Source organism: Procambarus clarkii, chromosome 86, assembly GCF_040958095.1.
Source record: "Procambarus clarkii isolate CNS0578487 chromosome 86, FALCON_Pclarkii_2.0, whole genome shotgun sequence".
NCBI classification, from domain to species: domain Eukaryota; kingdom Metazoa; phylum Arthropoda; class Malacostraca; order Decapoda; family Cambaridae; genus Procambarus; species Procambarus clarkii.
The window spans coordinates 8,105,577-8,130,408 of record NC_091235.1 but is presented as its reverse complement, the minus strand read 5'-3'; the positions used below and the strand labels follow the sequence as shown (position 1 = coordinate 8,130,408).

At 45.0% G+C, this 24,832-nt stretch overlaps 1 protein-coding gene across 18 annotated transcripts in view; it reads right to left on the bottom strand.

Annotated features, from left to right (window-relative positions):
* sls (sallimus) overlaps positions 1-24,832 on the bottom strand; it is a 601,134-nt gene that overhangs the window by 317,161 nt on the left and 259,141 nt on the right. For 16 of the 18 annotated variants that reach the window (XM_069317090.1, XM_069317072.1, XM_069317078.1 and 13 more), the window contains 5 exons: positions 23,183-23,464; positions 9,486-10,118; positions 8,723-8,820; positions 5,288-5,468; positions 4,839-4,916 (listed from right to left, as the gene is read on the bottom strand). In XM_069317090.1, the coding sequence (XP_069173191.1) occupies positions 4,839-4,916; positions 5,288-5,468; positions 8,723-8,820; positions 9,486-10,118; positions 23,183-23,464 (1,272 nt within the window). The remainder of the gene's footprint in view (positions 1-4,838; positions 4,917-5,287; positions 5,469-8,722; positions 8,821-9,485; positions 10,119-23,182; positions 23,465-24,832) is intronic. The other 2 variants (XM_069317084.1, XM_069317087.1) reach the window with 2 other exon arrangements.

The window sequence follows — 24,832 nt, the reverse complement described above, 5'->3', positions numbered from 1 at the left end:
AAAGCCATGTCATAGTGGTCTAGCAACTGAGAGGGGCAGGAGCACCCTGTCATGAACCCATGTTGCCCAGAATTATGTAGACACTGTGATTCCATGTGTTTTGTGATCTTATTTCTAATCACTTTCAAAGATTTTTATGTGTGATGTTTGTTAATGTCTATAATTTTTTGCATCTGCTTTACTACCTCCTTATTGAAGTGGTATGATCTCTGCCAGTGAACCAATCATCTGTGGGAACTAAATGTGCCCTGTACTATTCAGGGGGTCCTTAAGATTCTATATGGACATTGACAGACACTAGAGACTTCTGGAAATCGTTTGCCATACAGGAAAAGATTCCGAAGCTTTAGTTTCCTTCTTGGTGCTTTAGTAAAAGATAAGCACCATGTTTGGGGCATCACCATCCACTCAATGATGCCCATACTAGGAACCATTGATACCATGTAAAATTCCAAGGACTTTTATGGACCTGGAACATGTTAATGATAAAAAATCAATTACAAATGGACAAGTTGAAAATATTTTCTCAGAATATGATGTCGGCATTTCTTCACCTCACTATGAGCCAAACCAAAGCTACATTATTAGAATTTTTGTCGTTGTATTTCCCCAAAGTGAAAATCAATGTTTTACGATATAGCAAGTCTTTTTTATGTACACTAGGAACTCATCCAAATTTAGGATGTACAGTTAAATGGTTAATATAAATTAAATCTATTATACAGTGGAACTTCGATTCAACGAACCTCGATTTGGTGACCTCTGGTTGAGAACACCTACTTTCCATGGCAGATTTACTCACCCAATTCAATAAACAAAAGTTTGCTGAAGCAGGGGATGTGTGGATTTGCTTAAGATGTTGGGACCAAGTTCACAGATTGAGGCAGCATTACTAGATATAGTTGGGGGACTTGGAAAAGCCATTGAGCATATTTAAAACCAAATTCTATGGATCTTTTTTAATTTCCAGTTGCAGAGGTTTTTGTTCAGCAAAAACAATTCTCAATTAAAATTTTGTTAAATTAACCCATAGAGTATGAGAAATGCATCCTGGAGGCATCTCCAGTTGCAACAAATCCCTCACTGCAATGAATTAGTGTTGGTCACATATAGTTGGTTGAATCAAAGTTGTACTGTACTGTACTGTACTTCTGGTGTATGTCCATCAGTCTTATGAATATTTATTTTGCCCGAGTCTGTTGTTATATTTTCTGAAATTTGTCTGTTTTTATATATTTCCTCTTTCACCATTATTCTAAAAATTTAATGCAAACAAACATTTATAAGTAAGTAAAGCCATTTTGATTCAAATTATTTGCAGATTAGTCATGTACATGTGTGTGAATGTATAGTATTTATGTAATTATTATGTATATATAAATAAATGAAAAATTGTATATAGTATAGTATATTGAATATGCTAAATAACAGGTAATTTTATATTTAACTATTTCATGATCATATATATATACAATCATTATGATTATTATCTAAGGGAAAATATAATAAATGCAGAAAATTAGGGCATTCCACTGGATGTTCTTGAAGTTTAAAGAGAAAAAGTATATTAAATGTGTTGATATAACCATATTTCCCATAAACAAATTGAGTGGTGTTACTTGATTATTAAAGAATAAAAAACACGGTATAATACAGTCCCCCTAAAAATTACTGTATTTCACACTGTACATAACTGCATATTTTTTGTTGTATATGAACTTTACTTTTCCATGTGTGTGGTGTGATGACTGTAATAGCTTCGGCACCCCTGTTGGGTGAAACTTTGACTTACAGAGCTTATGTTGAGTAGAATTGAGACAAGACTTGTGTACACGAATACACTTAGTCATTCAAAGTGCAATACTTGTTAAGCATATTTGTAAGTATGGCCGTCATTTCCATCCACACTTCGGTCCAAATCTAATTCACGTGATTTATATTATTGTAATAATATTCTACGTCTTTTCTTCCCCTTTATTTTCGTAAGGCTAGTCACCATCTGCTCATTACCTCTATCTTGTACCTTGAGCATTTATATATATTCTAGATTTTCTTTTGAAGCATTTGGTGTAACGAGACAGCATTTTAATGCATTTTTTTTATTTCTCTCTCAAACAATCCTTGCCCCATATAAACTTAGCTGGCCTGTAATTTCAAGTTTACTTTCTCAAAATACCAACTCAGAAATTATTCATCTACCCTCATCTCAATTTTTACTGCTATTGCTAGTGAAAGTAGTTTCAAGTTATACAAGTGTTTGTCATATTAAATTAGCAGAAGAACATGGTATTGCCTGAAATGCAGCACACAACTAGTGCCCTTATAAAATACAGTCTACAAATACTCTAATTTGTAACCAATGTAATCAGATCCTCCGTATTTTTCATAAATTAAATATCATGTATTAAACATAGATGGACAGGAGTAATTTGTAATTAATTTTAACTATCAAAAATACTCGGTTCTTTCTAAGCTGATGCGTATCCATTCCATGGAAGTACGACACAGTAATAATGTTTATTTATACCTCAATTTATCCAGTTTCTATTTATTCCATCTACTTTTATTGTCATTGACTATTTTAACATGCTAGCTACTATTATTTTATTCTGATACATTTACATCAAACTACATAACTTTGTTTCTAGCTAAAGAAACAATACCTTTTCTACTTTCTTCAGAACTACACAAATTTGGGTAAAAATAAATAACTAGCATACTTCAGTTTAAATATATTAAGTTAGGTTTAACTAGATGACTGAATTAGTATTGGTGTGACTACAAGATTGTGCCAGCTTACTGTTGGTGATGGTCATGTACATGACAAATGTATATCCAAGTGTCTATGAATGGTTTGAAAATGTTCAAATGGTTAAAATTTAACAAAACTAATGCACCCCTTTTTGGGGAATAATTTGTATTTTGGTAATGCATGCACACAATCTACAAATATATAGGCCTATGTAAAATATATATATATATTTAAATAAGTCATGATATAAGGTAAAGTACTGTATATTGCAAATGGAAAAAGTTAAACCTTTCAGCACCATTCAGGAAAAACTGCTCTATCAGTAACTACTGGGATACTGCAAGAAAACTGTCCCATAGTTATACAATTTTATTGAACCAGGCCACCACAAGTGGAGGCTAGATAGTCATCTACCAACTAGAAACAAGAGCTAACTCATCTAAATGATGAACAAACTTGTTGCACAAATCACAAGATTCTTCTCCATCACTTTTTAAGCAACAATGAGAAATGTACACAAACTGGAAACAGTAATGTGACAGTGAACAAAATTTAAGGAATCCTCTTGTTCTGTAGTGCTCTTATGAGTATTATGACCCCCATTTATCAAAATTATTTGCAACTCAAGTGCATCTTGTGGGTCATCTTAGTTAACAGCTTTGGAAATCTATCTTATTTTCTGCACATTCTAAAATAATGCTCTTAATAACAAACGTTCGGTTTTAACAGCTGATATTTAAAAGGTTAATTTTCCTATTAGCAACATCAAATTAAAATTTCTAGTTTCAAAATATTTTAATTGGATTACATAAAGGAAGAAGAAAACATTAAGTCTTGGCATATATACAGCAATAATTTTACATTAGCATCATGCCTTAATTAAACATTCTTGTAATTTATTTTATCAAAAGCCAATCCAACAGAAAAGGAAAACTAAAACATCTCCACAAACCTAATACAAGAACACTAAATTATAATTAAATTTCAAGTTTAAACAGACCAAGTCACCTAAGTAGGTTCATAGAGGCATGATGCTTCACATTGCCAGGAAATGTTTAAAGGCTGCAGCTGTACGCGAGTACAGATTATTTTTTTCTTGGAGCAGACAATTGTCATACATGCAATTAGAATGGCTTGAAGTTTTACTTCTTGAGTGATTGGGAAAGGAAAGCAGAAAGAGAAAAGGGTATTGGAGGGATTTCAGAGTATCTCAAAGATAAAAAGGTATGCATGTATGCAGTTTGAAGGCACTTTGTAAGATATGCATGGAAGACAAAACTGTGAATAATTATTTACAAGAACAGTATTTGCTCAAATGCAAATGAAGCGTATCAACACTGTGCTCATGGCTCAGAAATAACTAAAACTACGAAGATTTAACTTGCACACTTACGACGAAAAATTCCACGATCATTTTAAACCAGGTCAGAGTGAAGATCACAGATGTCTATATTTGACTAGGAACCTTAAAAAATGAGAAGTCAGCTCATGCCCACAGTGGGTCTGACTAGAGTAAAATGCAAGTTTCTGCATATTTTCTGTCAAATATATCAGGATTTATCTGACTAAAATGTACTTATTACTAAAAATTTGTTAGGTTCAATGAAAGTGTTTAAAATACCCACTTCAAAATGTGACCTTTTAATTATCTGTTCACTGCTTTGAATGCATTTCACTTTTTCCTTTACATTACCCACAATGTATGACAAAGAGAACTTGAATGAATTTCAACTTGTTATCTAATGGTAATATATCTCTCAAATATTAAACTTTTTTGTAAAACAAAATAAACAGTCTTAACCAACACCAATTATAAAGCTGATACATTTACTTATAACTTTGGTTTCTTATATTAATAGAACTTAAATTAGAACAGTACCCCAGCCAGATTGAGAGGAGTGAAACTGACATAAAACAGAGCTTACAAAGAGAAGTATCTAGTACTAAAACCATTCTTTACTACAATACCACCACCACCACCATACAAGTCTTTGACAGAAGACTGTAACAGCCCCAGCATCAGAAGTACCCGCAGCAGTAGTAGCACAAGGAGACTCAACTTGTCTTGAGGATTACTTCTTCTCACCTGTGATGCAGACAGTCGCACTAGTGGAGTCCATCCCAAGTAGATTGACAGCAGTGCAGGTGAACACTCCTTCATCCTCTGATAAAGTAACAAAAAAGAAAACAGGTGATATAAATAGGCAAACAGATTTAATTCATAATTTATTTCCAAATAGGGGGGTAGAAATAGCCTAAGCTACTCTATCCCTTTGAGATGTATTTTTTCTTGTCTCAATAAACATACTTGAACTTGAACTTGAACAAATTCATAACATATTTGGCATGAAAATCTCTTATACTGAGAGAAGGGCTAGCAGGATGAACATGTTCACACAATTCTTTACTTACACAAAACGGTGATTCTAAAGATTTCAGTGCACTTACTGGACAAACAATAATATTCTGTGTTTAGTTCTAGACATAATTTTGTCACAATATCATTTAGGTATTGTCATAAAGGCAGACTATTACCTGGGAAGACCTGGGGAATGATGAGTCTACAAACACCGTTTCTGTAGATTATCTGGTAGTCTGGCCCATCCTGGAGGATGATGCCCCCTTTGGACCATGTCACCTGGACGGGCGGGTCCGCCTGCACCACGCACTCTAGACGCAGTGCCTCTCCCGCCACGATGGCCAGGTCGCGCAGTGGCTAAGGAATTAAATTATCATGATTATTAGGCCAGGCATTTTAACAACTGGGATTATTCCTCATATCCCTGGTACTGACAGCTGAAAATCAAGGCTCTTACTTGACTTTAAGGTCAGTAAGAGCCATATTCTTCAATAATATATATAATAATTTTACTACAGATTAATAAATTAATATTAATTAACAAATTAATCAATTAATATTAATTTAATATTATATTAATAATAATATAATGAATAATTATAAATTCAAAAGAATGTGTGTACAAAGAACATAAGAGGAAGGACAGCAAGTAAATTTGTGAAGAAAACAGTCCGGATTAAGGTTGTCTGTACGATTATGTAAATCATTTAAAATAAATGTGTATGTGAAAGAATTGACCAAAATGCAGCAAAAGTACAAAATTTAATTAACAATGTGATGATGAAAAACTGCACTACTGCACAGTTACATTCTTAAATAGATATTTATCTTATAAATGGAATTGCTATTCTTATATGAGCAAGAATTTCCTGAATGTATTATGAGAGAATTAAAAGCAAAACCAAATGAAATCAATATAACAATTCCTAACACTGGTGCATTTAGCTGAGCAAAAGTGCCAGAGGTGGCACCTTATAGAATAAATTAAACCAATTTTAATGTTATGCCAGTAATTTAAATAAAGCTAGTACAATGAAATGGTAAAACATCACAACAGGCTAGATATGGTTCAATTGCATAATGTCTTTTTTAAGAAAGATATGGCTGGGTTGGCATATCTAAGGGATACAAACAGGGTAGAATAACGAGTAGGTGGGGGGGGTAATGATTACAGGGGAGTAAAATGAGTTCAAGTAGTGCAAGTACTACAAGCTGGATGTACCGGCACATGCTGACTGAGGCCGTGTGGATGATAGGAGGGCAGTAAAGAGTGGAGAAAGAGAAATGTAAGAAAAATAGGACTAGATATTGGTGTTTTTAAGGGTAGTGTTGGCTGGCTTCAGTTTGAAGAAAAAGCACTGAATTAGTGGGAGAAAGATCTCTAGTGAAAAGTAAAGTACTGATAGGGTTAATAGTGATAATATATCTACTGTAATTTCTTACAAGTAGACAAAGGTGATGAAATTGGTCTGGCTTGGTGTGGTCAGCCATCTGATACATTATATGAAGACCCCTACATTGAATGTAAAGTTAGTAAAAATGTGTTTTGGCTTTGGTGTGTACAAATATGCAGGTTGTAAAGATAGTAATTGTATTGTAGGTGAAGGCTAAGATCATTAAACTATGCTAGCACATTATTCCTTTTACACTACACTACAAGCAATGCCTGTCTAGTTTCATGAGCATTTTTTTGCGAAGTAAGATACTGTAATTTCAAATTAAAAAAAAACTAAAGGCCAAAGAATGCAGCAAAGAATTGCATTGCTGCTTGATAATGCTCTTTCTCCTCAGTATGAAATCAGTGTATAGGAAAATAATGTGCATGGCTCTTCCACCGTATTGGAAAGCATAAATGAATACCTTATTGGTGGTGATGGGCGATAAGGACAACGAGAACACTAAGGAAAGAACATTGGACTAATATACAAAATATGCAGTCAGGTATTCTATATTAATTTTTACAGCTATGTTAAAGCTTGTAATGTACAGCAATAAACTTCGGTTTTAAGAAACTTGCATTTAGTTATGTGAAGAATAGACAACCGTTTTCTTTGTATTTTATCAAATGATTATGTTAACAACAGGAGACAGCTGCCAAGATCTGAAGGCTGTATACTGCTAATAAACAGCTTAGGAGCAAAGCTCATCAAACCAATTTAGGTTTAGTAATGAAAGAAAGGGAGGAAAATTAAAATGGAATGATAGCTTCCATATTAGCAGTGGCATTTTCATTAACTTGTTCACCACACTTCAATGTACAGTATCACAATGAGAATTAAAAGCAAAACCAAATGAAATCAATATAACAATTCCTAACACTGGTGCATTTAGCTGAGCAAAAGTGCCAGAGGTGGCTGAGAGGTTTAGAGTTTCAATGTGGAATAGCTAAGGATCAAGATACAGAAATGAGGCTATGATCAGAAAACAACAAAGGGAAGAGAAGGCATAATTATATGACAAGACATCAGAAAAGAGGAAATGGATAAGGATCTGTAGAGTCTGTGTACTGTGTGTTGATCTGGAATGAGTATATGCTGATGAAGAAACGTTTTCAGATTATTGGGAACAGAGTTAAAAGCTGCTTTTCCCTGACGATCAGAAGAAGAAGACTAAAGTCACCTCTTATTATGAACATTGAAATAATCCATAAAAATGAAGTCAGCATTAGGAGATGGCAAAGAATATCTGAATGAAAAGAGTGAAAGGAGTATTACTGTAGAGCAGACACAAACACTCTTTAAAACAGAAGGGGTAACAAGTTTTCCTTAGATACAGATATATGGTCAATGGAAGTAGAATCGGAGGTCTAAGTTTCAGGAACTGTAAGAGGATAGCAAATGTTCAACAGATGAAAGGTTAGAAGAAAGTTTAGGGATATTAATAGGCCCAATGTGTCATAATGTTCAATGGCTTCAAGGTCAACAAGCCACAATGCAGGACAGATAACAGATGCTTTTTAACCCATTGGGTAATAACCCATGAAACTGCTTACCCACCAAAACCATAAATGAAAACTAGTATTGTACTAGTTCAAAATTCCTCTGGAAAAAAAGTCTTTAGGAATAACGGTGGGATCTTTAAAAAGCTACCAGCTTCCTGTCCTCATTTAGGTCACTAGATATGGTAGGCCTCAGGTAAATACATTATTACCTTAAAAAATCAATATACTGTAGTTATGTATATATAGACTACAAGCAATCAAGCTGGGTCTAACTATTTAATACTAAACAGATTCTCTGTAACATCTTGGTAAAAACTTATCTAGGTAAAGGCCTAAGCAGAAGATAAACCAAATTAGCTCTACAGATACTGCATGTAGCAGCAATTTACTTACATATAAATCTGCACAATTCATTAAATCTTGCCTTTCTATTTTTAATGGTTATAACTACTCACCAATGAATGTGTTTCCAACTTTGTAAATACAGTACAATAACAAAATTTAACAAAAAATACAGTACAATTAACACAACAGTAAATTACTCTCAGTAAAAATTAGAGTAATATACTGCATTCTGATAACATACAAAACCATCATGGACTCCAGATATTAAGCATATCGGAACACAGTATCACATTTAAGTCTAATGATACTGCCGTTGATGACTTACCATTATGTAATAAGGTGGTCGTGTGGGCTGTGTTAGGGGACCAGAATGAGGTGTGGAAGGCGTGGAAGGGGGAGTAGCGCTGAGAGGGGATCCAAGTACTGTGGGAAGTGAGGTAGATGGTTAGGGTTAGTGAGGAGTGAGAGAGGAGTTGACCATCTAAAGTCACCACACACTTGCAAGCACTTCCGAGTCTTGTTTCTCAAATCCAAACTTAGGTTAAGGTAATATATTTGCTTTAAAATCATTAATAATAAATAAGTTGACAAAAGCATAAATCGTGAATTTAAATATGGACAAAACACACTCATTTAATACAAACAACAAATCAATAACAAAATAAAACTGGTATACAGTAATGTACTGGTACTGTATTAGGAAATATTGGAAGTAGGGGCATAATACATTAATACACCCTGCAACTTAATGCAACATACATGCATGCTTAGTAGCTTTGTAAGAATAGCCTAGTGCGTGTTGAAAATCATTGTACAGTATTGTAATTAATTTTTAAAACAAAAAATTAACTAAAAGTATAAGTTTTTAAATACTATGCAAAACTGCAATACAGTATACTTTATTATTTGCCAAATTGACACAATAACTTGCAGTCATGTAATATATGCCTAGTAGTCAATGTGAGGATGCAGGGAAGCCTAAGAGCATGCATTATCACTTGAAATAAAAAGTTAGTTCAATTGTTCAGCACACTAGCAGGATGTTGATAGGGAGAACACCGGTCGTGCAGGTAGGAGACAACCAGTACCTCCCAGTTCTGTTGTGTCGAGTGCATCCGTTGGGGACCCTTGAAAAGTAAGAGGCTTGGGCTGAACAGCTGCACCAGGGACCAGAGGTACAAACCTCTTTGGCCCCACATGACTACCAGGACTCGAATCGGCAATCTTGGATGGACTGGGGTGATCTGACTCTGCTTCACTGTCTGAATATGGGTCACCAGAGATGGGACGAAACTGGGCTTGCTTCTTTGGTACAAATTCAGGAACCATCTTGCCCATATACTGCTGATACTCACGGTCTGTTTCAGAGATGTCCGACTGCAGTGATGGTTGAGGAGAAATGTGATCTGTTTTGCGACCCTGGGTAGAACTGCCTTTCGGTGATGTAGAGTCTTCCGTTAATATGGTTTGTGAGTCTTGAGGGCCAGTGGTTTCCAAATAATGGACATGGCCATTAGTCTTAGAAACATCTTTTTGAGTTTTGATAGAAGAATCAGTTTTTTCATGAATGACAGGAATTTGGATGTCAGAACTATGATCTCCATTTACTTGCTTTGTTTTCTCCACCTTCTTTGCCTCTCCAGGAAGGATTACACCAAATTCATAGCCAAAGTCATATTTGAAGTAGATAAGACCTGTGTCTGGGTCAATATGTTTCGTGCCTAAAGGAAAAAAGGTGAAAAGCATTGCTTTAAGCTGAAAACTACAGATGTGAAATGTTACCCACTGGTGTGATACAGTACTGTATTTATGAAGAGCATAAAACCAGCGTTGAATGTGATGAAACGCCATTTTCTGGGTGAGTCCCGGAGGCTCCCCGGAGCTATCCCAGGCTGATATGCTAATGTCAGACTTTGGCATCAGTCATGTGTATGGAGTTCTTAGGCCTACCGGGGACCACGGCCAGAACCGGGCCCCCTCAGAGAGGCAAGGGAAGCAATGGCCTATAGAAGCCCCTGTGTAGTTGGAAGCATTCTATGTCTGCCATCGACCGGAACAGGCACCCAGAAAGGTAAGCGCCCCAAAACAAACCCCTATTCTGGTTAAAATTGCTACCTAATACCGAACTAGTGGATAGAACTCCCCAACCGAAAACAAGCAAATTAGTGTGACGTCACACACTGCCGCGCCGCTGTCTGCGCAGCTCCCCCCTCCCCGGGAGGGGGAAGGGGGAGCCCCAGACCCCCCGCGCCGGCTACCCACACCTCAGTTCTTGAGGCTGGATGTCAAAAACGCGAAAAACCGCCGACCGGAGGGAGGGAGGGATGCCGGGGAGCCTCCGGGACTCACCCAGAAAATGGCGTTTCATTACATTCAACGCTGGTTTTCTGGGGGGAGCCCCGTCGGCTCCCCGGAGCTAACTACCCACAGACAGAAAAAGAGGGACTTACCCGGGAGGCGGTCGTCGCTCACCCCTCAACTCGAAGCCGAGACAACTGGCTGCAACCGCCGACCCAAAGCAACACAGGCCCGACGAGGGCCAGGGACATTCACAAGGTAACGAGCAGCCAGGACCCTGTTCGACCGCCAAAATCCCCGCGCCCGAATATCAGACCAAGACATATTCCCAAAGACGGCAGCAAGAGCCGCGAACTTACGAACGTCATGGGCACGGGGATAGACCGCAGGCTGGCTAGACCTAATAACCCTGCGGACGACCTGAGAGACCCGAACCCGCGAACAGGGAAGAAGGGAAACCGGATCAACCCACAGCGCGTCCCCGGACACAGAAGCTGTGGCGCGCAAATAACGGCGAAGCGCCGCAACCGGACACAAAACATGATGCACCCCCGGCCTGACCAACCAAGCATCAACCACCCATGGACCCCTCCGGAACGCAGCAGTCTCATTCTTCGCCAGAAAAGAAGGAGACGGCTGCAAACGAACAAAACTATCACCACGACCAAAAGAGCAGAAACCCCTGCGCCGGAGGAGAGCATGAAGCTCCCCTACCCGACCCCCAGAGGCCAAAGCCAACAAGAAAAGTGCCTTGGAAAAACAATCCTGGACCGAAGGGGCCACAACGAAACGAGGAGATGAAAGGAAAGCGAGCACTCTGTCCAAAGACCAGGACGGCTCAGGCGACGCATGAGCAGGCCGGAGGTGAAACAATGCACGAGACAGCTTGCGAAACGGCGCAGACGTAACATCGATACCGAAAGCAAGCTGAAGCGGCTCCGCCAGCGCCGCACGATACGAAGCGACAGTGTTAGGCATAAGATGACGGTCCTGAAACAACCACGAGAGGAAGGACAAGACCACCCGAACAGACAAGGAGCTAACACGACGAAGACGCAAAAAGAAACGGAAGGACCGCCAGGAAACTTCATACTGCCGCCGAGAAGAAGCCCTCAGGTGGGACACCAACAAGGAGGCCACCTGATCACCATAGAGCTGATGATAGACTCGAGTCAAAAAAACCATACGCGAAGACTCGAGGAGAAGATCGAACCAGCTACGTGACGTACCGGCCCGATCTGCTGAAAGAGGCGGAGCCGCGGGAAAACCCTCGGGTTCGGACACCGAGCAACCAGCGCCTGAAACCAAGGCTGGGCCGGCCACCAAGGGGCCAGAAGGACAACTCTCCCCTGGTAAGTCTCTAAGCGAGTCAGGACCTGGAGCAACAGCCGAACTGGGGGAAAGAGGTACAGGAACCCCCACCTCGACCAGTCGAGCCGAAAGGCATCGACCCCGACGGCCTCGCAATCGGGGAAGGGCGCCGCATAAAAGGGAAGACGCCGCGACCACGCCGACGCGAAGAGGTCCACCTCGGGGCGCCCGAACGTCTGGCAAAGCCAACGGAAGGACTCGTCGTCGACCGTCCACTCCGTGGAGAGGGGAACGAAGCGAGACAGGGCGTCGGCCAAGACGTTGGACACGCCCCGTACGTGAACCGCCAGGAGAGCCAAACCCCGAGAACTCAGCAGACGAGTCACCCGAAGCGACCAACCCCAAAGAGACAAGGACCGCATCGAACCCCCGCGGTTCAGGCAATGAACCACCGGAGAGCAGTCCGAATGGAGCCGAATCGTCGATCCGCGGGCCACCCGAATCCTCCCCAGAGCAAACCACACTGCCGCGAACTCCCGCACCGTACTGTGAGCTCGACGGAAGGACGGATCCCAACGCCCCTGGCCGGCCTGGTGAGCACTGGTCACAAAACCCCAGCCGAGAGACGACGCATCCGTGTACACATCGAGCGAGGGCTCGGGTAGGCGCCAAGGCACTGAACCCCGAAAAACCCGAAGAGGAAGCCGGTGACGCAGCAACCGACGCAAGTCCCCCGGGGGTCGAACTCTGCGATCGCGAGAGAGGCGGAAGGGAGAACCCCGAAGGAACCAGAACAGCCGTCGAAGCCAAACCCGACCCGGCGGGTAGACCACCATCGCGAAGTTCAGGCTCCCGCACAGCCCCTCGAGCAACCGCCGGGTGACCCGAGGGCCCTCCAGAAACAGACGAAGGCGGGACCGCAGCCGCAGGAGAGACTCCGGAGGGAGAGACAAGGAGGCGGTCCGAGAGTCCCACACGAGACCCAGCCAAGTCCGAACCTGAGAGGGAACCAGATGGGACTTCCTCCAGTTCACCAAGAACCCGAACCCGGCGAGCTGGGAAAGAACCAAATCCCTGGCTAGCAAGCAAGCGGACTGGCTGGGAGCCCAAACCAGCCAGTCGTCGAGGTAGGCCAACACCCGAACACCTAGGAGACGCAAACGAGCCACCACAACCCGTGTAAGGCGTGTGAACACGCGAGGTGCCAGGTTCAACCCGAACGGGAGACAACGAAAGCGGTAACTCAGACGCCCCACTACAAAACCGAGCCAGTCCCTGAACCGCGGATGAATCGGGACATGCCAATAAGCGTCCCGGAGGTCCAGGGACACCATCCAAGCACCCGGCTCCAAGAGGAGCCGAACCTGAGACAGCGTAGTCATCCGAAAGGAGGGGCAATGAACCCAGGGGTTCAGACGGGACAAGTCCAGAATGAACCGCAGGTCCGCGCAGTCCCGTTTCGGAACCGGAAACAGACGGGAAACCCATCTGAGGGACGACGTCGTTTCGACGACGCCCAAACGTACCCACTCCAAGACGACTCGACAGAGCGCAGGGGAAGAAGCCTGCCCCGCCAGCCCCGACCCCCCAAAGGGGGGAGGGGCCACCCAACGCCACCGCAGGCCGCGAGACACGACCCGAAAGGCCCACGAATCGTGGGACCAGGCGCGGGCGAACAGCGCAAGCCGCCCCCCCATCGCCCCGTCAAAGGGGCAAACCGCGAAAGGGCCGGCGACCCTTACGAGACCCAGAACCCCGCACAGCGCGAACACCGCGCCGACCAGACGAGGGAGGGTCCGCAGGAGGAGCCAACCCCAAACCTGACACCAGAGGCCTACCACGACGAGAGGAACCCCGAGCCCTGGCACGACCTTTCCGGGAAGACCCACCCCGGGACCCCCGGAAAACCAACAAGTCCGACATCGGACGACAAGCCGCCGACGCAGCCTGAATAAACTGCGCCACGGCCGACTCCCCAAACAGGAGAGGACAAAAAGGTGAAGAACGCCTAAGAGCCAGAGCCCAAGCAGATTCCACGGAGGAACCCAGCACCGCCTGCCGACACGCGAGACGGGAAGCATAGAACAGGGAAACCGCATCCCGCAAAATCGGCGTGAACAGCTTCAACAAGGCAGCCGACGAACGCGCAGCCGAGGACAAGGTGCCGGACCCCGGGACGGACCCAAGCGTCCCCACATCCTCCACGAGCCAATCCGAAGACAGCTCCAGGAGGGAAAAGAACCGCAAGGCCGAACACAAAAGGCCCCGAGCGCGCAAGTCCTCCGCCACGAGCGCCGCCGAAAGGGAGGGAACCTGCACATGGAGCTGAATAACGCCCACATCGCGGGGAAGGGCAGGGGCAAACAAGCACTCATTCAGGTACTCAAGTTCACCCCCCAGGAAAACCTGAAGCACCGTGGAAGCTTCCCGCCACTCCAGCGTGCGGGAACGACAGAAGGAATGCCAGGAATCCAGACCAAACAAGGGGCAGTCTGCTAGCCAGGATGACTCCGGAACCTCGTAACGGAGCCAGAAAGGGAACGAAGTCCCAAACCTGAACGTGGACGGATCCATTTCCGAGGCATAATCCGGGTCACGCAGGAGGTAAGCTGCAAAGGCCGCTCGCACCACACCAGGTTGGATGCGATAAGCCGAAAACCTCCGGAAGGACGGAACCGACGTACCCGGGGGAACACGGAACCGTACCCGGGGAGGGGCCGACACCAAATCCAACTCGTACGCAGAGGGGGGGAAAGAAAACCCCACTCCTTGTAACAATAAGCCCCGCTCAGTGGGAAGAAAAACCCAGGCGGGGTCCAGCGGGGCCCAAGGCCCCCAAGTCAGCCCCTCCCCAGCCTCGAGGTCCGTCACCACAGGACCCGAGGCCGAGTCCTCTCCCCAAGCCCCGACCCCACAAGACAAGGACGGAGCAGCCGGAAAAGCTGGAGGAAGGGGGGCCCACTGGTCAGACCCTGAAGCTTCGGCCGGGAGACAAGACTCGAATGCCTCTGCCGCCCCCCCGGAAGGGGCAACCCCCGAAGCTGCCCGAGTCTCGAGATCAAGTAACCCCTGCTCCGACCCCGAAACCCTCAGACGCTTCGGGGCCGGAAGCAGGGGCGGGGGACCAAAACGAACAGAAGGGGAAGGACGAGGAGGTGCGGACTGAACCAGGATCGAAGCGACCCCCACCCCCAAGTCCGGGTCTCGAAAAGCAAAGCGGGGCAGCCCCGGGGCATCCGGGGAAGCAACCAACCGAGCGCGTTGCAACAGACGAAACCTAGACTGCAACGCACGTGCCGCCTGTACCCGAATAGAATCATCAGAGGATTGGGTAAATTGAGTCACAAGCAAGCAGCAACACTCACAGGACTCAGGGTCGAAAGTATCACCGACCCAACAGGCAGCGTGGCAGAGGCAAAAACAATGAGGGTCACCCTGAGACAAGGGGACCGAGCAACCCTCAAACTCGCACACAGCGAGTGGGGACCCCGGGGTCACATCCATCGGACCCACGCGCCCCCTAGGGGATTCCCAGGGTCCTGAGCGTTTACTTTAAGAGGACTCGCGCTCAGGTAGTCCCAGGCAGGGTGCTGCAAACCGGCGCCCAAAACTACCAAGCAAACTTCTAAAGCTGAACCCCAGGGACGTGTACACTCACGGGGACCTAGCAGGGGGCGCCACCGAGGAGAACAGTGGAAGGGCAAAAACAAACTGAATAAAATGACAGAACCCCCCCACCAGGCAAAAACAAAAAGAAAAACAAAACCCCGCAAGAGGACAGCGAACCCCAAGGAACAGAGCCGGCCGCGATGTCGGGAATTACAAGCTGAGCAGCACCCTGCGCCCCTACCAGTGCAAACTGCCTCTTACCTGCCGGTAACAAGGGAGAACAGAACACCCAAGAGCCCAACAGGCGGCCGAAAAACCGAAAGGTAAAACGGACCAGCAGAGGCAGACCCCGAGGAGCCTGTGGAAGGTGGCCCCAAGCCCCAAGGGCAGTACTTACAGGGCACCTAGGGAAGGCAGCCCTAGGCGCATGCAGCCCGAGTACTGAAGATAACTCCTGGCTCTCGCACCCACAAAACTAACACCACACTCAAAGCACAGTGCAGTAGCGACACCGGAGCCAGAGCACACGACCATCGCCTATAGCATCAGCCTTAAGAACTGAGGTGTGGGTAGCCGGCGCGGGGGGTCTGGGGCTCCCCCTTCCCCCTCCCGGGGAGGGGGGAGCTGCGCAGACAGCGGCGCGGCAGTGTGTGACGTCACACTAATTTGCTTGTTTTCGGTTGGGGAGTTCTATCCACTAGTTCGGTATTAGGTAGCAATTTTAACCAGAATAGGGGTTTGTTTTGGGGCGCTTACCTTTCTGGGTGCCTGTTCCGGTCGATGGCAGACATAGAATGCTTCCAACTACACAGGGGCTTCTATAGGCCATTGCTCCCCTTGCCTCTCTGAGGGGGCCCAGTTCTGGCCGTGGTCCCCGGTAGGCCTAAGAACTCCATACACATGACTGATGCCAAAGTCTGACATTAGCATATCAGCCTGGGATAGCTCCGGGGAGCCGACGGGGCTCCCCCCAGAAAAAATGCAGACATATCAACATGAAGAGTCCAATAATTCTAGATTATAAAATTGGATGCCTACTTTACCAGAAAAATAAATACCAGATACTTGTCATTATATATTCAACATGAATTATTTTGTTTTCCCTGGAATTGTCCACTTGATTTACAAGTACAGTATTGGCAAAGTGAGTAAGTAGCGTGTAAGTTTAATTAAATAATTTGGACCTGCATGAAGTGGCCAAAATTGGTAACAGTATTTGCACCTCACTAATAAACTGTGCATAATAAAATCTAGATTCAAGTATTAATAATGGATACAAAGAAAATACTTGAGCAGAGGAGACTTAAGGAAGGTTATTTATGCTCAATTGAAAGAAGACCATGTAAGCCCTTCAGGTCAGTCTCATTTCTCAAGTGTTTCCTTTACATTTACATTTGGTCTAACAATACCATACATCTAGAGTGAAGAAGCAAACACAATAAATGTGTCAAAGGAAAAATGCATTCAATGTCTAATAATTTAAACATGAAATTGATATCATACTAGCAACCAGGTTGAAATACACAAGCAGCACACTATTAAGGAAAACTATCCTGCTGATATTAACCTTCCCAAACATATATAGACATTCAGCTTAGATGCCATGTTATTCCTACTGTGAAACGCCATTTTCTGGGTGAGCCTCAGAGGCTCCCTGAAGCTATCCGAACTAATATAGTGCTTTATTGATATGGGATCATCAATCACACGAGTCCTTTGCCTATCGGGGACCTCGAGCCAGAACCTGACCCCCCCCCCCCCCTCAGAAAGCTACCCAAAAAGATAAGTAAAAACAGGAACTTACCCAGGAGGCGGCAGTACCGTTGGTATCAAGATGAGGAAGAGAGATGGCCGTGAAGGAACTGGAACGTTCATGAGATACCTGGCTGCCAGGACCCTGTTCAACCTCCAAAACCCCCACACCCGAATGTTGACCCAAGACATGTCGCCAAAAACCGCCAAGAGAGCATCATACTACCTAACATCATGGGCACAAGGGTAGACCACAGGCTGGCAAGAATGAATGACACTGCAGACAACTGGAGACACATGAGCCCTGGAACAGAGAACCAGGGAAAGCGGATCAATCCAGAGAGCGTTCGTCAGAGAACCAGTGGGTAGCAGGTAGTAGCATAAAGCACCACCGAACACAGCACATGATGCACCCCCGGCCTAACCAAGCATCCACAAACAACGGACCCCCCTTAGGAAGCCTGCTGTCCCATTCTTTGCCAGAAAAGGAAAAGGCTGGAAACGAACAAAATAACCAAGCGAACAGAACCCCTGGCGTCAAAGAAGAGCATGAAGCTCATCAACCTGACCCCCAGAGGCCAAAGCCAACAAAAACAAGGCCTTTTAAAAGCAATCACGGACCGAAGGGCCACTACAAAGCGAGGAGATGACAGGAAAGAACCCAGTCCAAAGACCAAGAAAGCTCAGGCGGCACATGAGCAGGCCAGAAGTGAAAAAACACTTGAGAAAACTTGCAGAATGGAGTGGAAGTGACATCCACCCTGAACGCAGCGGCTCCACCAACGCCGCACAATATGAAGTAACAGTAGTAGGCATGAGATGCCAATCCAGAAAAAGCCAAGAAAGAAGGGACAAAACAACCTGGTCCTAAATTGACGAAAACCGACGAAGAGAAAGAAAATGACGTAAAGACCGCCAAGAAAACTTCATACTGTCATCGAGACGAAGACCGCAGGTGGGACACCATCAAAGAAGCCATCTGATCACCACACAAATGGCGACACACTAGATGCGTAGTGAGGAGCAGTAAGACGAACCAGCAAGGTACCTCACCATCCCAACCTGCTGAAAGAGGCAAAACCAGTGAGAAAAATGTTTGGATTCGGACACCGAGCAAGCAACGCCTGAAACCAAGGCAGGGCCGACCACCATGGAGCCAGGAGAATCACTTTTCCCCTAAAAGATTCCAGCCAAGCCAGAACCTGGAGCAACAGCTGGATTGGGAAAAAGAGGTACAGGAACCTCCACCTCGACCAGTCCTACCAAAAAGCATCTACCGAGAGTCTCACAGTCGGGAAATGGCACCACGTACAATGGGAGATGCTGAGACCATGTTGACGCGAAGAGGTCCACCTCCGGAACGTCCAGCAAAGCCAGAGGAAGGCGGCACCACTGACCGTCCACTCCATGGAAAGATGAATGAAGTGAGACAGGTTGTCTGCCACAACGTTGGACACACACTGAATGTGAATAGTGTGAAGAGCCAAACCACAAAAACTTAGCAGAAGCACTACTCGAAGTAAGCCCCAAAGCCCCACAGACTGAAGAGACTCCCTCCTCCCCCTTGGTTGAGACAACGAACCACAGGGAAGCAGTCCAAAAGGAGCCAAATCATAGAGCTCCAAGGAAGCCAAATCCACTGCAGCGCCTGTCACACTGCAAACTTCCACACCGTGCTTTGAGCCCACCTTAAGGACAGTCACCAACACCCCTGGCCGGACTGGTAAGCACTGATAACAATGCCCCAACTGAGAGACGAGGCGTCCGTGAACACATCGAGTGAGGGAAGAAGGCAACATGGCACTGAACCCCAAAAACCCGAAAAGGAAGCTGGCGACTCAGCAACCGGCTTAAGGATACTGGGCAATGAACCTAGCGATCATGAAAACGGCAAAACAGGCTGCTCCGAAGATACCAGAACAGGCTCCGAAGCCAAATCCTGCCTATCGGATAAACCGGTGGAGCAAAATTCAGGCTCCCGCCCAGTTGCTCAAGCAACCGCCGAGTAACCCCGAACCCCTTCTCAAAAACAGCCGAAAGTGGTACTGCAACCAAAGCAGAGCCAATGAAGGAAGAGAAACAGATGCAGTCCGAGAACGCATTAGGCCCAGCCACATCCGAACCCAGGACGGAACCAACTGGGACTTTTGCCAAGTTACCGGGAACCCTAACCCGGCAAGCTGGGAAAGAACCAGAACCCCAGTTAGCAGACTGGCAGGGAGCCCACACCAACCTGTCGTCAAGGCAGGCTGCCAGCCAGGAAGACACCGGAACCTCAGAATGCACCCGATCAGTGGAAGAGGAACCAAACTCCAACAAAACTGGATCCAACACAGAGACATAAACTGGGTCTCATATGAGGTACGCACCAAGAGTCTCCAGAACCTCTACAAGGGTAAGCCAAGAGGAAGAAAACCTCTCGAAAGACGAATCTGAGGAACCCAAGGGTACCCGGAAACGAACCTGAGAGAGGGGAGCCCTACCTACTGCATTTGCCGGCGGATAAGACGTACTGTACTATGTTTATTTATTTTTTTTTTCGGGGGGGGGGGGGGGGGGGGTAGCATACCGGGCAAGGTCGCAAGGCACAAAATTGGTGCCAATAATAAAATAATAAAAGCAAGCCAATAACCACAATCTGTAAACACAAGACTGAGGGAATACTATACAGATGTACCACAGTCTCATACACAAGACAAGACTGTCCCTGGAACACAAGACCGGGAGACATGACCACAACCCACAATTCCTTGAGGGAACTGACAGGGTAGAAAAAATGGATGAAGTAACATGGTTGTTGTATCCATAATGAGACACAGGTGGAAATTGAGTACCCAAAGGAGCCACAGCGACATTAGAAAGAACTTGTCCAGTGGCATAGTAGTAAGGTATGGAATGCAGGAGGCAGTGATGTGGTGGAGGCCAACACCATACACAAGAATAAACTTAAATATGAAAGAGCTCGAGGATCTCACGAATGTGTACACCAGTAGAACGACGAATGAGAGGCGGGCCGAAAGATCCAAAGTGCAATCCCCGCAAGCACAACTAGATGATTACAAACTTACCAAAACTACTGACGACACATCGGCAGTTATGAGGGAAGCTCACACCAAGTCACGTACCTCCCCACCCATTTAATAGTAGACATAACCCACACCTGAGACATATCATATATAAGGGAATGACTTAGTTACCGGTAAGAACACTGGTTCATTAACGGAATGAAAAAGACCCAAAAATTGGGAAAGGGATGATAAACTTTCAACAGCCTGGGAGACATATGCAAGGAGTGGATGACAAACCACAACGGAGGGGAGGTGCGCCATGAGCAAGTGTGCTGCCCTGGCGGCCAGTCCCGGCAACGCAAAACATCACAACCTATATGGCAAAATTCTTGCCAAAAACATAAACAACGAAACTGCTGATCTGAGCGGGGGTGCCAAAACTAGATTAAAATAACGAGCAATCAAGTATGATGAAACACACGAAAATATATATATACTGTATATATATATATATAAAATTTCCACAGTACGAAACGTCCAAGCAAAAGATGGATGCGTCCGACACAAGGGTGCATAAGTCACGCCGGTAAATACGATAATACAAATTCATCAAGGGAAGGAGGGGACAAAAACCCCCTTCTCTGCAGCAACAACCCCCACCCAAAGGGCATAAGGCCCCAAGCAGGGTCAAAAGGAGTGAAGAGCTCCAAGTGGACTCCCCGTGAGCCCCGGGAACCCACGACAAAGGCCTCAAGGCAGAGCTCTCATCAATGCCCACCACCCCTGAAGAAAATGCAGAGTTCAGGGGAAAGGCTTCCAGGTAGGGAGTATGCTGGATCGCCCCAGAAGCCCCAGTGGGAAAAAGAGGCTTAACCACCACCGTGCCTGAATTGGAAGGTGCAGTCCCTGAAGCCACCCAAGCCTCATCCAGAGATAAATCCTGTCCTTACTTCGAAACCTTCAGACGTTTGGGAGCCGGAAGCAGGGGAGGAAGAAGCAGGGGGAGGAAGGAACAGGGTGAATCATACCCACTTTCGAAGGTAGCAGGGGCGCGGAAGGAACCAAGGTTGAAGTGGCCAACACCCCCAAATCCTGGTCCCTAAAACCCAAGTGAAGCAGCTCCAGGGCCTCCAACTGGGCAACCAACCTGGCTCGTTGCATTAAGGAGAATCGAGTATGCAACGCAGCTACCACTTGATCCTTGAGATCAACAGACAAGGAATGAGTAAATTGAAGTACAAGCGACAAACAAATCCCACAAGACTCCGGGTCATAGGTGTCCCCAGCCCAACACGTAGCATGACGGAGGCAGTACGGATGATTGTCTCCCTGAGATAGGGGCGACGAACAACCTTCGGAAGAAGTATCCATGGTACCACAGGGGTTTTCCAGAGCCTGTAAAGTGACTAAGCCCTATGAGAAGCCCAGGCACCTGGGCAGCTAAGCCAGAAGAACCCTGTCAGTTAGCAGGCAAACTGACCCCGAATAGCAGCTGTGAAACCTTCGGGGCAACAGAAGACGACCACCACACAACCAAGGTTAGCCTAATAAGAAGCTAGGCAAACCTCCTCCATCCACACAAGGCAAAAATTAACAGAAAAGAATAACCAAAACCCGCAAACACACACACCCCTAGCGAAGATAACCATGACACGTAATGACAGTACTTTCGGAGCACCTAGGGAAGGTCACCCTAGGCACATGCAGCACCTGTACTCTAAGACACCTGGCCACCACACCACACAAACAGTGGGAACAGTCACAGATGGCAAAAATCCAGAACAGGAACTCGAGGTCAGAGATGACCAATCCAACTGCTAGCACATCAGTTCAAGACCTGGGGTAGTGGGCTACCAGCTCCCTCTCCCCCTTGGGCGTAGGTAGCACTAACGAGTGGGAGTGCTTGTTGCATGAAGTGTTGGTTGTTTGGTTTCTTTCTAGGGGAGGGGAGTTATTTGGATCTTTTAGGATGTAGATTGCACAGGTTAACAAGACAGTGGTATGTTCTGATTTGACTACCTTTCTGGGTCCTTCCCTGGTCAACGGAAATTATGACCTACTACAAATGTTAAATGCTCATAGGCCATTGCTCCCAGCGCGTCTCGGAGAGGAGGTCAGGTTCTGGCTAATGGTCCCTGGTAGGCAAAAGACTCCTGTGACTGATGCCCCCAAACTAATAAAGCACTATATCAGTTCAGATAGCTTCAAGAGGCCAAATGGGCTCCCCAACAGAAACAGTATTTTTCCTTTTGGTAGGGTTAATTAGCACCCAGGAATCACAAAAATCAAAGTAAAAATGTCCACCTCTTATAGTTTAGCTGTAGTGGCCTGGAGAATTTGTGTTTTTTTACGTAAAACTTAGGAGAGTTGCCGCATGGGAATAACTTTATTGATTTATTTTCAAATTTTCTCACTTTATTTATTTAGTTTTTTCACTAACATGTTGTATCTGTGTCAGAGATGGTGTTCATTATGTATAACTTTTGAAATATACATGTATAAATATATAGACAGTGGTTTAAAACAAAACTACTGTACTTTCTGTAACTAATCAGAGAAATATAAAAACTGATGGTACTCATATTTAGAAATTGCTGCAAAGGAGCTGCTACAAATTCCCAGAACTATGAACTACATTACATTAGCTAAAGGCATAAATTAAAAACATCTAATTCAGTTGAGACATTGTGAATGTATCAACCTAAAAAAAAAAATCTTGCAGGCTACAATAATCAAATTATTAGCCAAAAAAATAGAGCTTCTGTATATATCCTTTGTACTAATGTTGAAATTTAATCAGTACTCACCAAATTCCGAGACCCTGGATTCATCTCTGTATGCCTGAGGTTCCTGAAGAGACGGAGACAAAGCCTCATGAGCAGCTGTGGTAGATGAAGGCACTGCAGTGGAGTCTGGTGAGAGAGAATGGGTCCTCAACTCCTCAGGTAGTGATGGGGGTTCACCTGCTGGCTCAGCTGGCACTGAGCCCTCCCTGGCAGCAAATACCTCTGTCACTAACTGCTCAGCAAATTTTTGTGCTTTATGACGGAATGTCTGAGTCATGTCCTCAAACTGGTGACTTACTGTTTCTGAAAAAAAGATATACACATTCAACATAAATAAAGTTTTAATAAATGTGAAAATTGCCCTTTCGAGCAGATTTATAAGGTAACAATCTACTGTCTTAAGATCATGATAATGTAGCCTAGTCAAGTAGGTCAACATTCTTGCATTGGTGCCACAGGGAAATTCTGAAATGTCCTCACAGGGTCATTAACTCTTCAACTGAGCATATCAACCAGCATTGTTTCATTGGGGGTGTGCATGTCAACCAGGGTTGATTTTAGGTCTAGACCAAGATTAAAAATTCCTGCAGGTACACGGAGCTCGCATCTGTTTCCTCAGATCTCCAATAAACAAGCGCCATCTTGGGAGGGAAAAAAATCATGGGCACCCCTCCTGGATGTGAGGGGACCTTAGGACTAATACAGCAACCATGGGTAGCACATGAAGAATGAGCTCACAGCACAGCCAAGCAGCTCGTGCCCACATCATCACTTAATGATGAAATGAACACTGTTTATTCCTTAACACTGTTAATGACCCTGCAGGAACTTCCTAACACTGTTAATGACCCTGCAGGAACTTCCTAACACTGTTAATGACCCTGCAGGAACTTCCTAGCACTGTTAATGACCCTGCAGGGACTTCCTAGCACTGTTAATGACCCTGCAGGAACTTCCTAAAACTGTTAATGACCCTGTAGGGACTTCCTAGCACTGTTAATGACCCTGCAGGGACTTCCTAGCACTGTTAATGACCCTGCAGGGACTTCCTAGCACTGTTAATGACCCTGCAGGGACTTCCTAGCACTGTTAATGACCCTGCAGGGACTTCCTAGCACTGTTAATGACCCCGCAGGGACTTCCTAGCACTGTTAATGACCCTGCAGGAACTTCCTAACACTGTTAATGACCCTGCAGGGACTTCCTAGCACTGTTAATGACCCTGCAGGGACTTCCTAGCACTGTTAATGACCCTGCACGGACTTCCCAAAAGTTCCTTGTGATGCTATTACCCATAAGTTGTCCTGTCAGAGTGTACATGATCATGGTCTTGTGATGGAGTGAATACTTACCTTAGGGGACTAATTGATAGTGATAGTTCAGAAAGTTCATTTAAGTATTTAAGACAAATTATTTGCACTTTATACTATAAATCTGTAGTATGTACAATATGCTGGCCCAAAGAAAAAAAATTTCAAAGGCTACAGTCTCACCCCTTAGAACTTGTGGGGTATATTAAATATAATATATGCAAAGTTTCAGAAATATTCATACATATTTATTGGTGCCAACAGACAAGTAAATACAATACACACAGAAATCACAATAGTTTGATGTATCAAATGAACAAATCCACAAGGGCCGTGACGAGGATTCGAACCTACGTCCGAG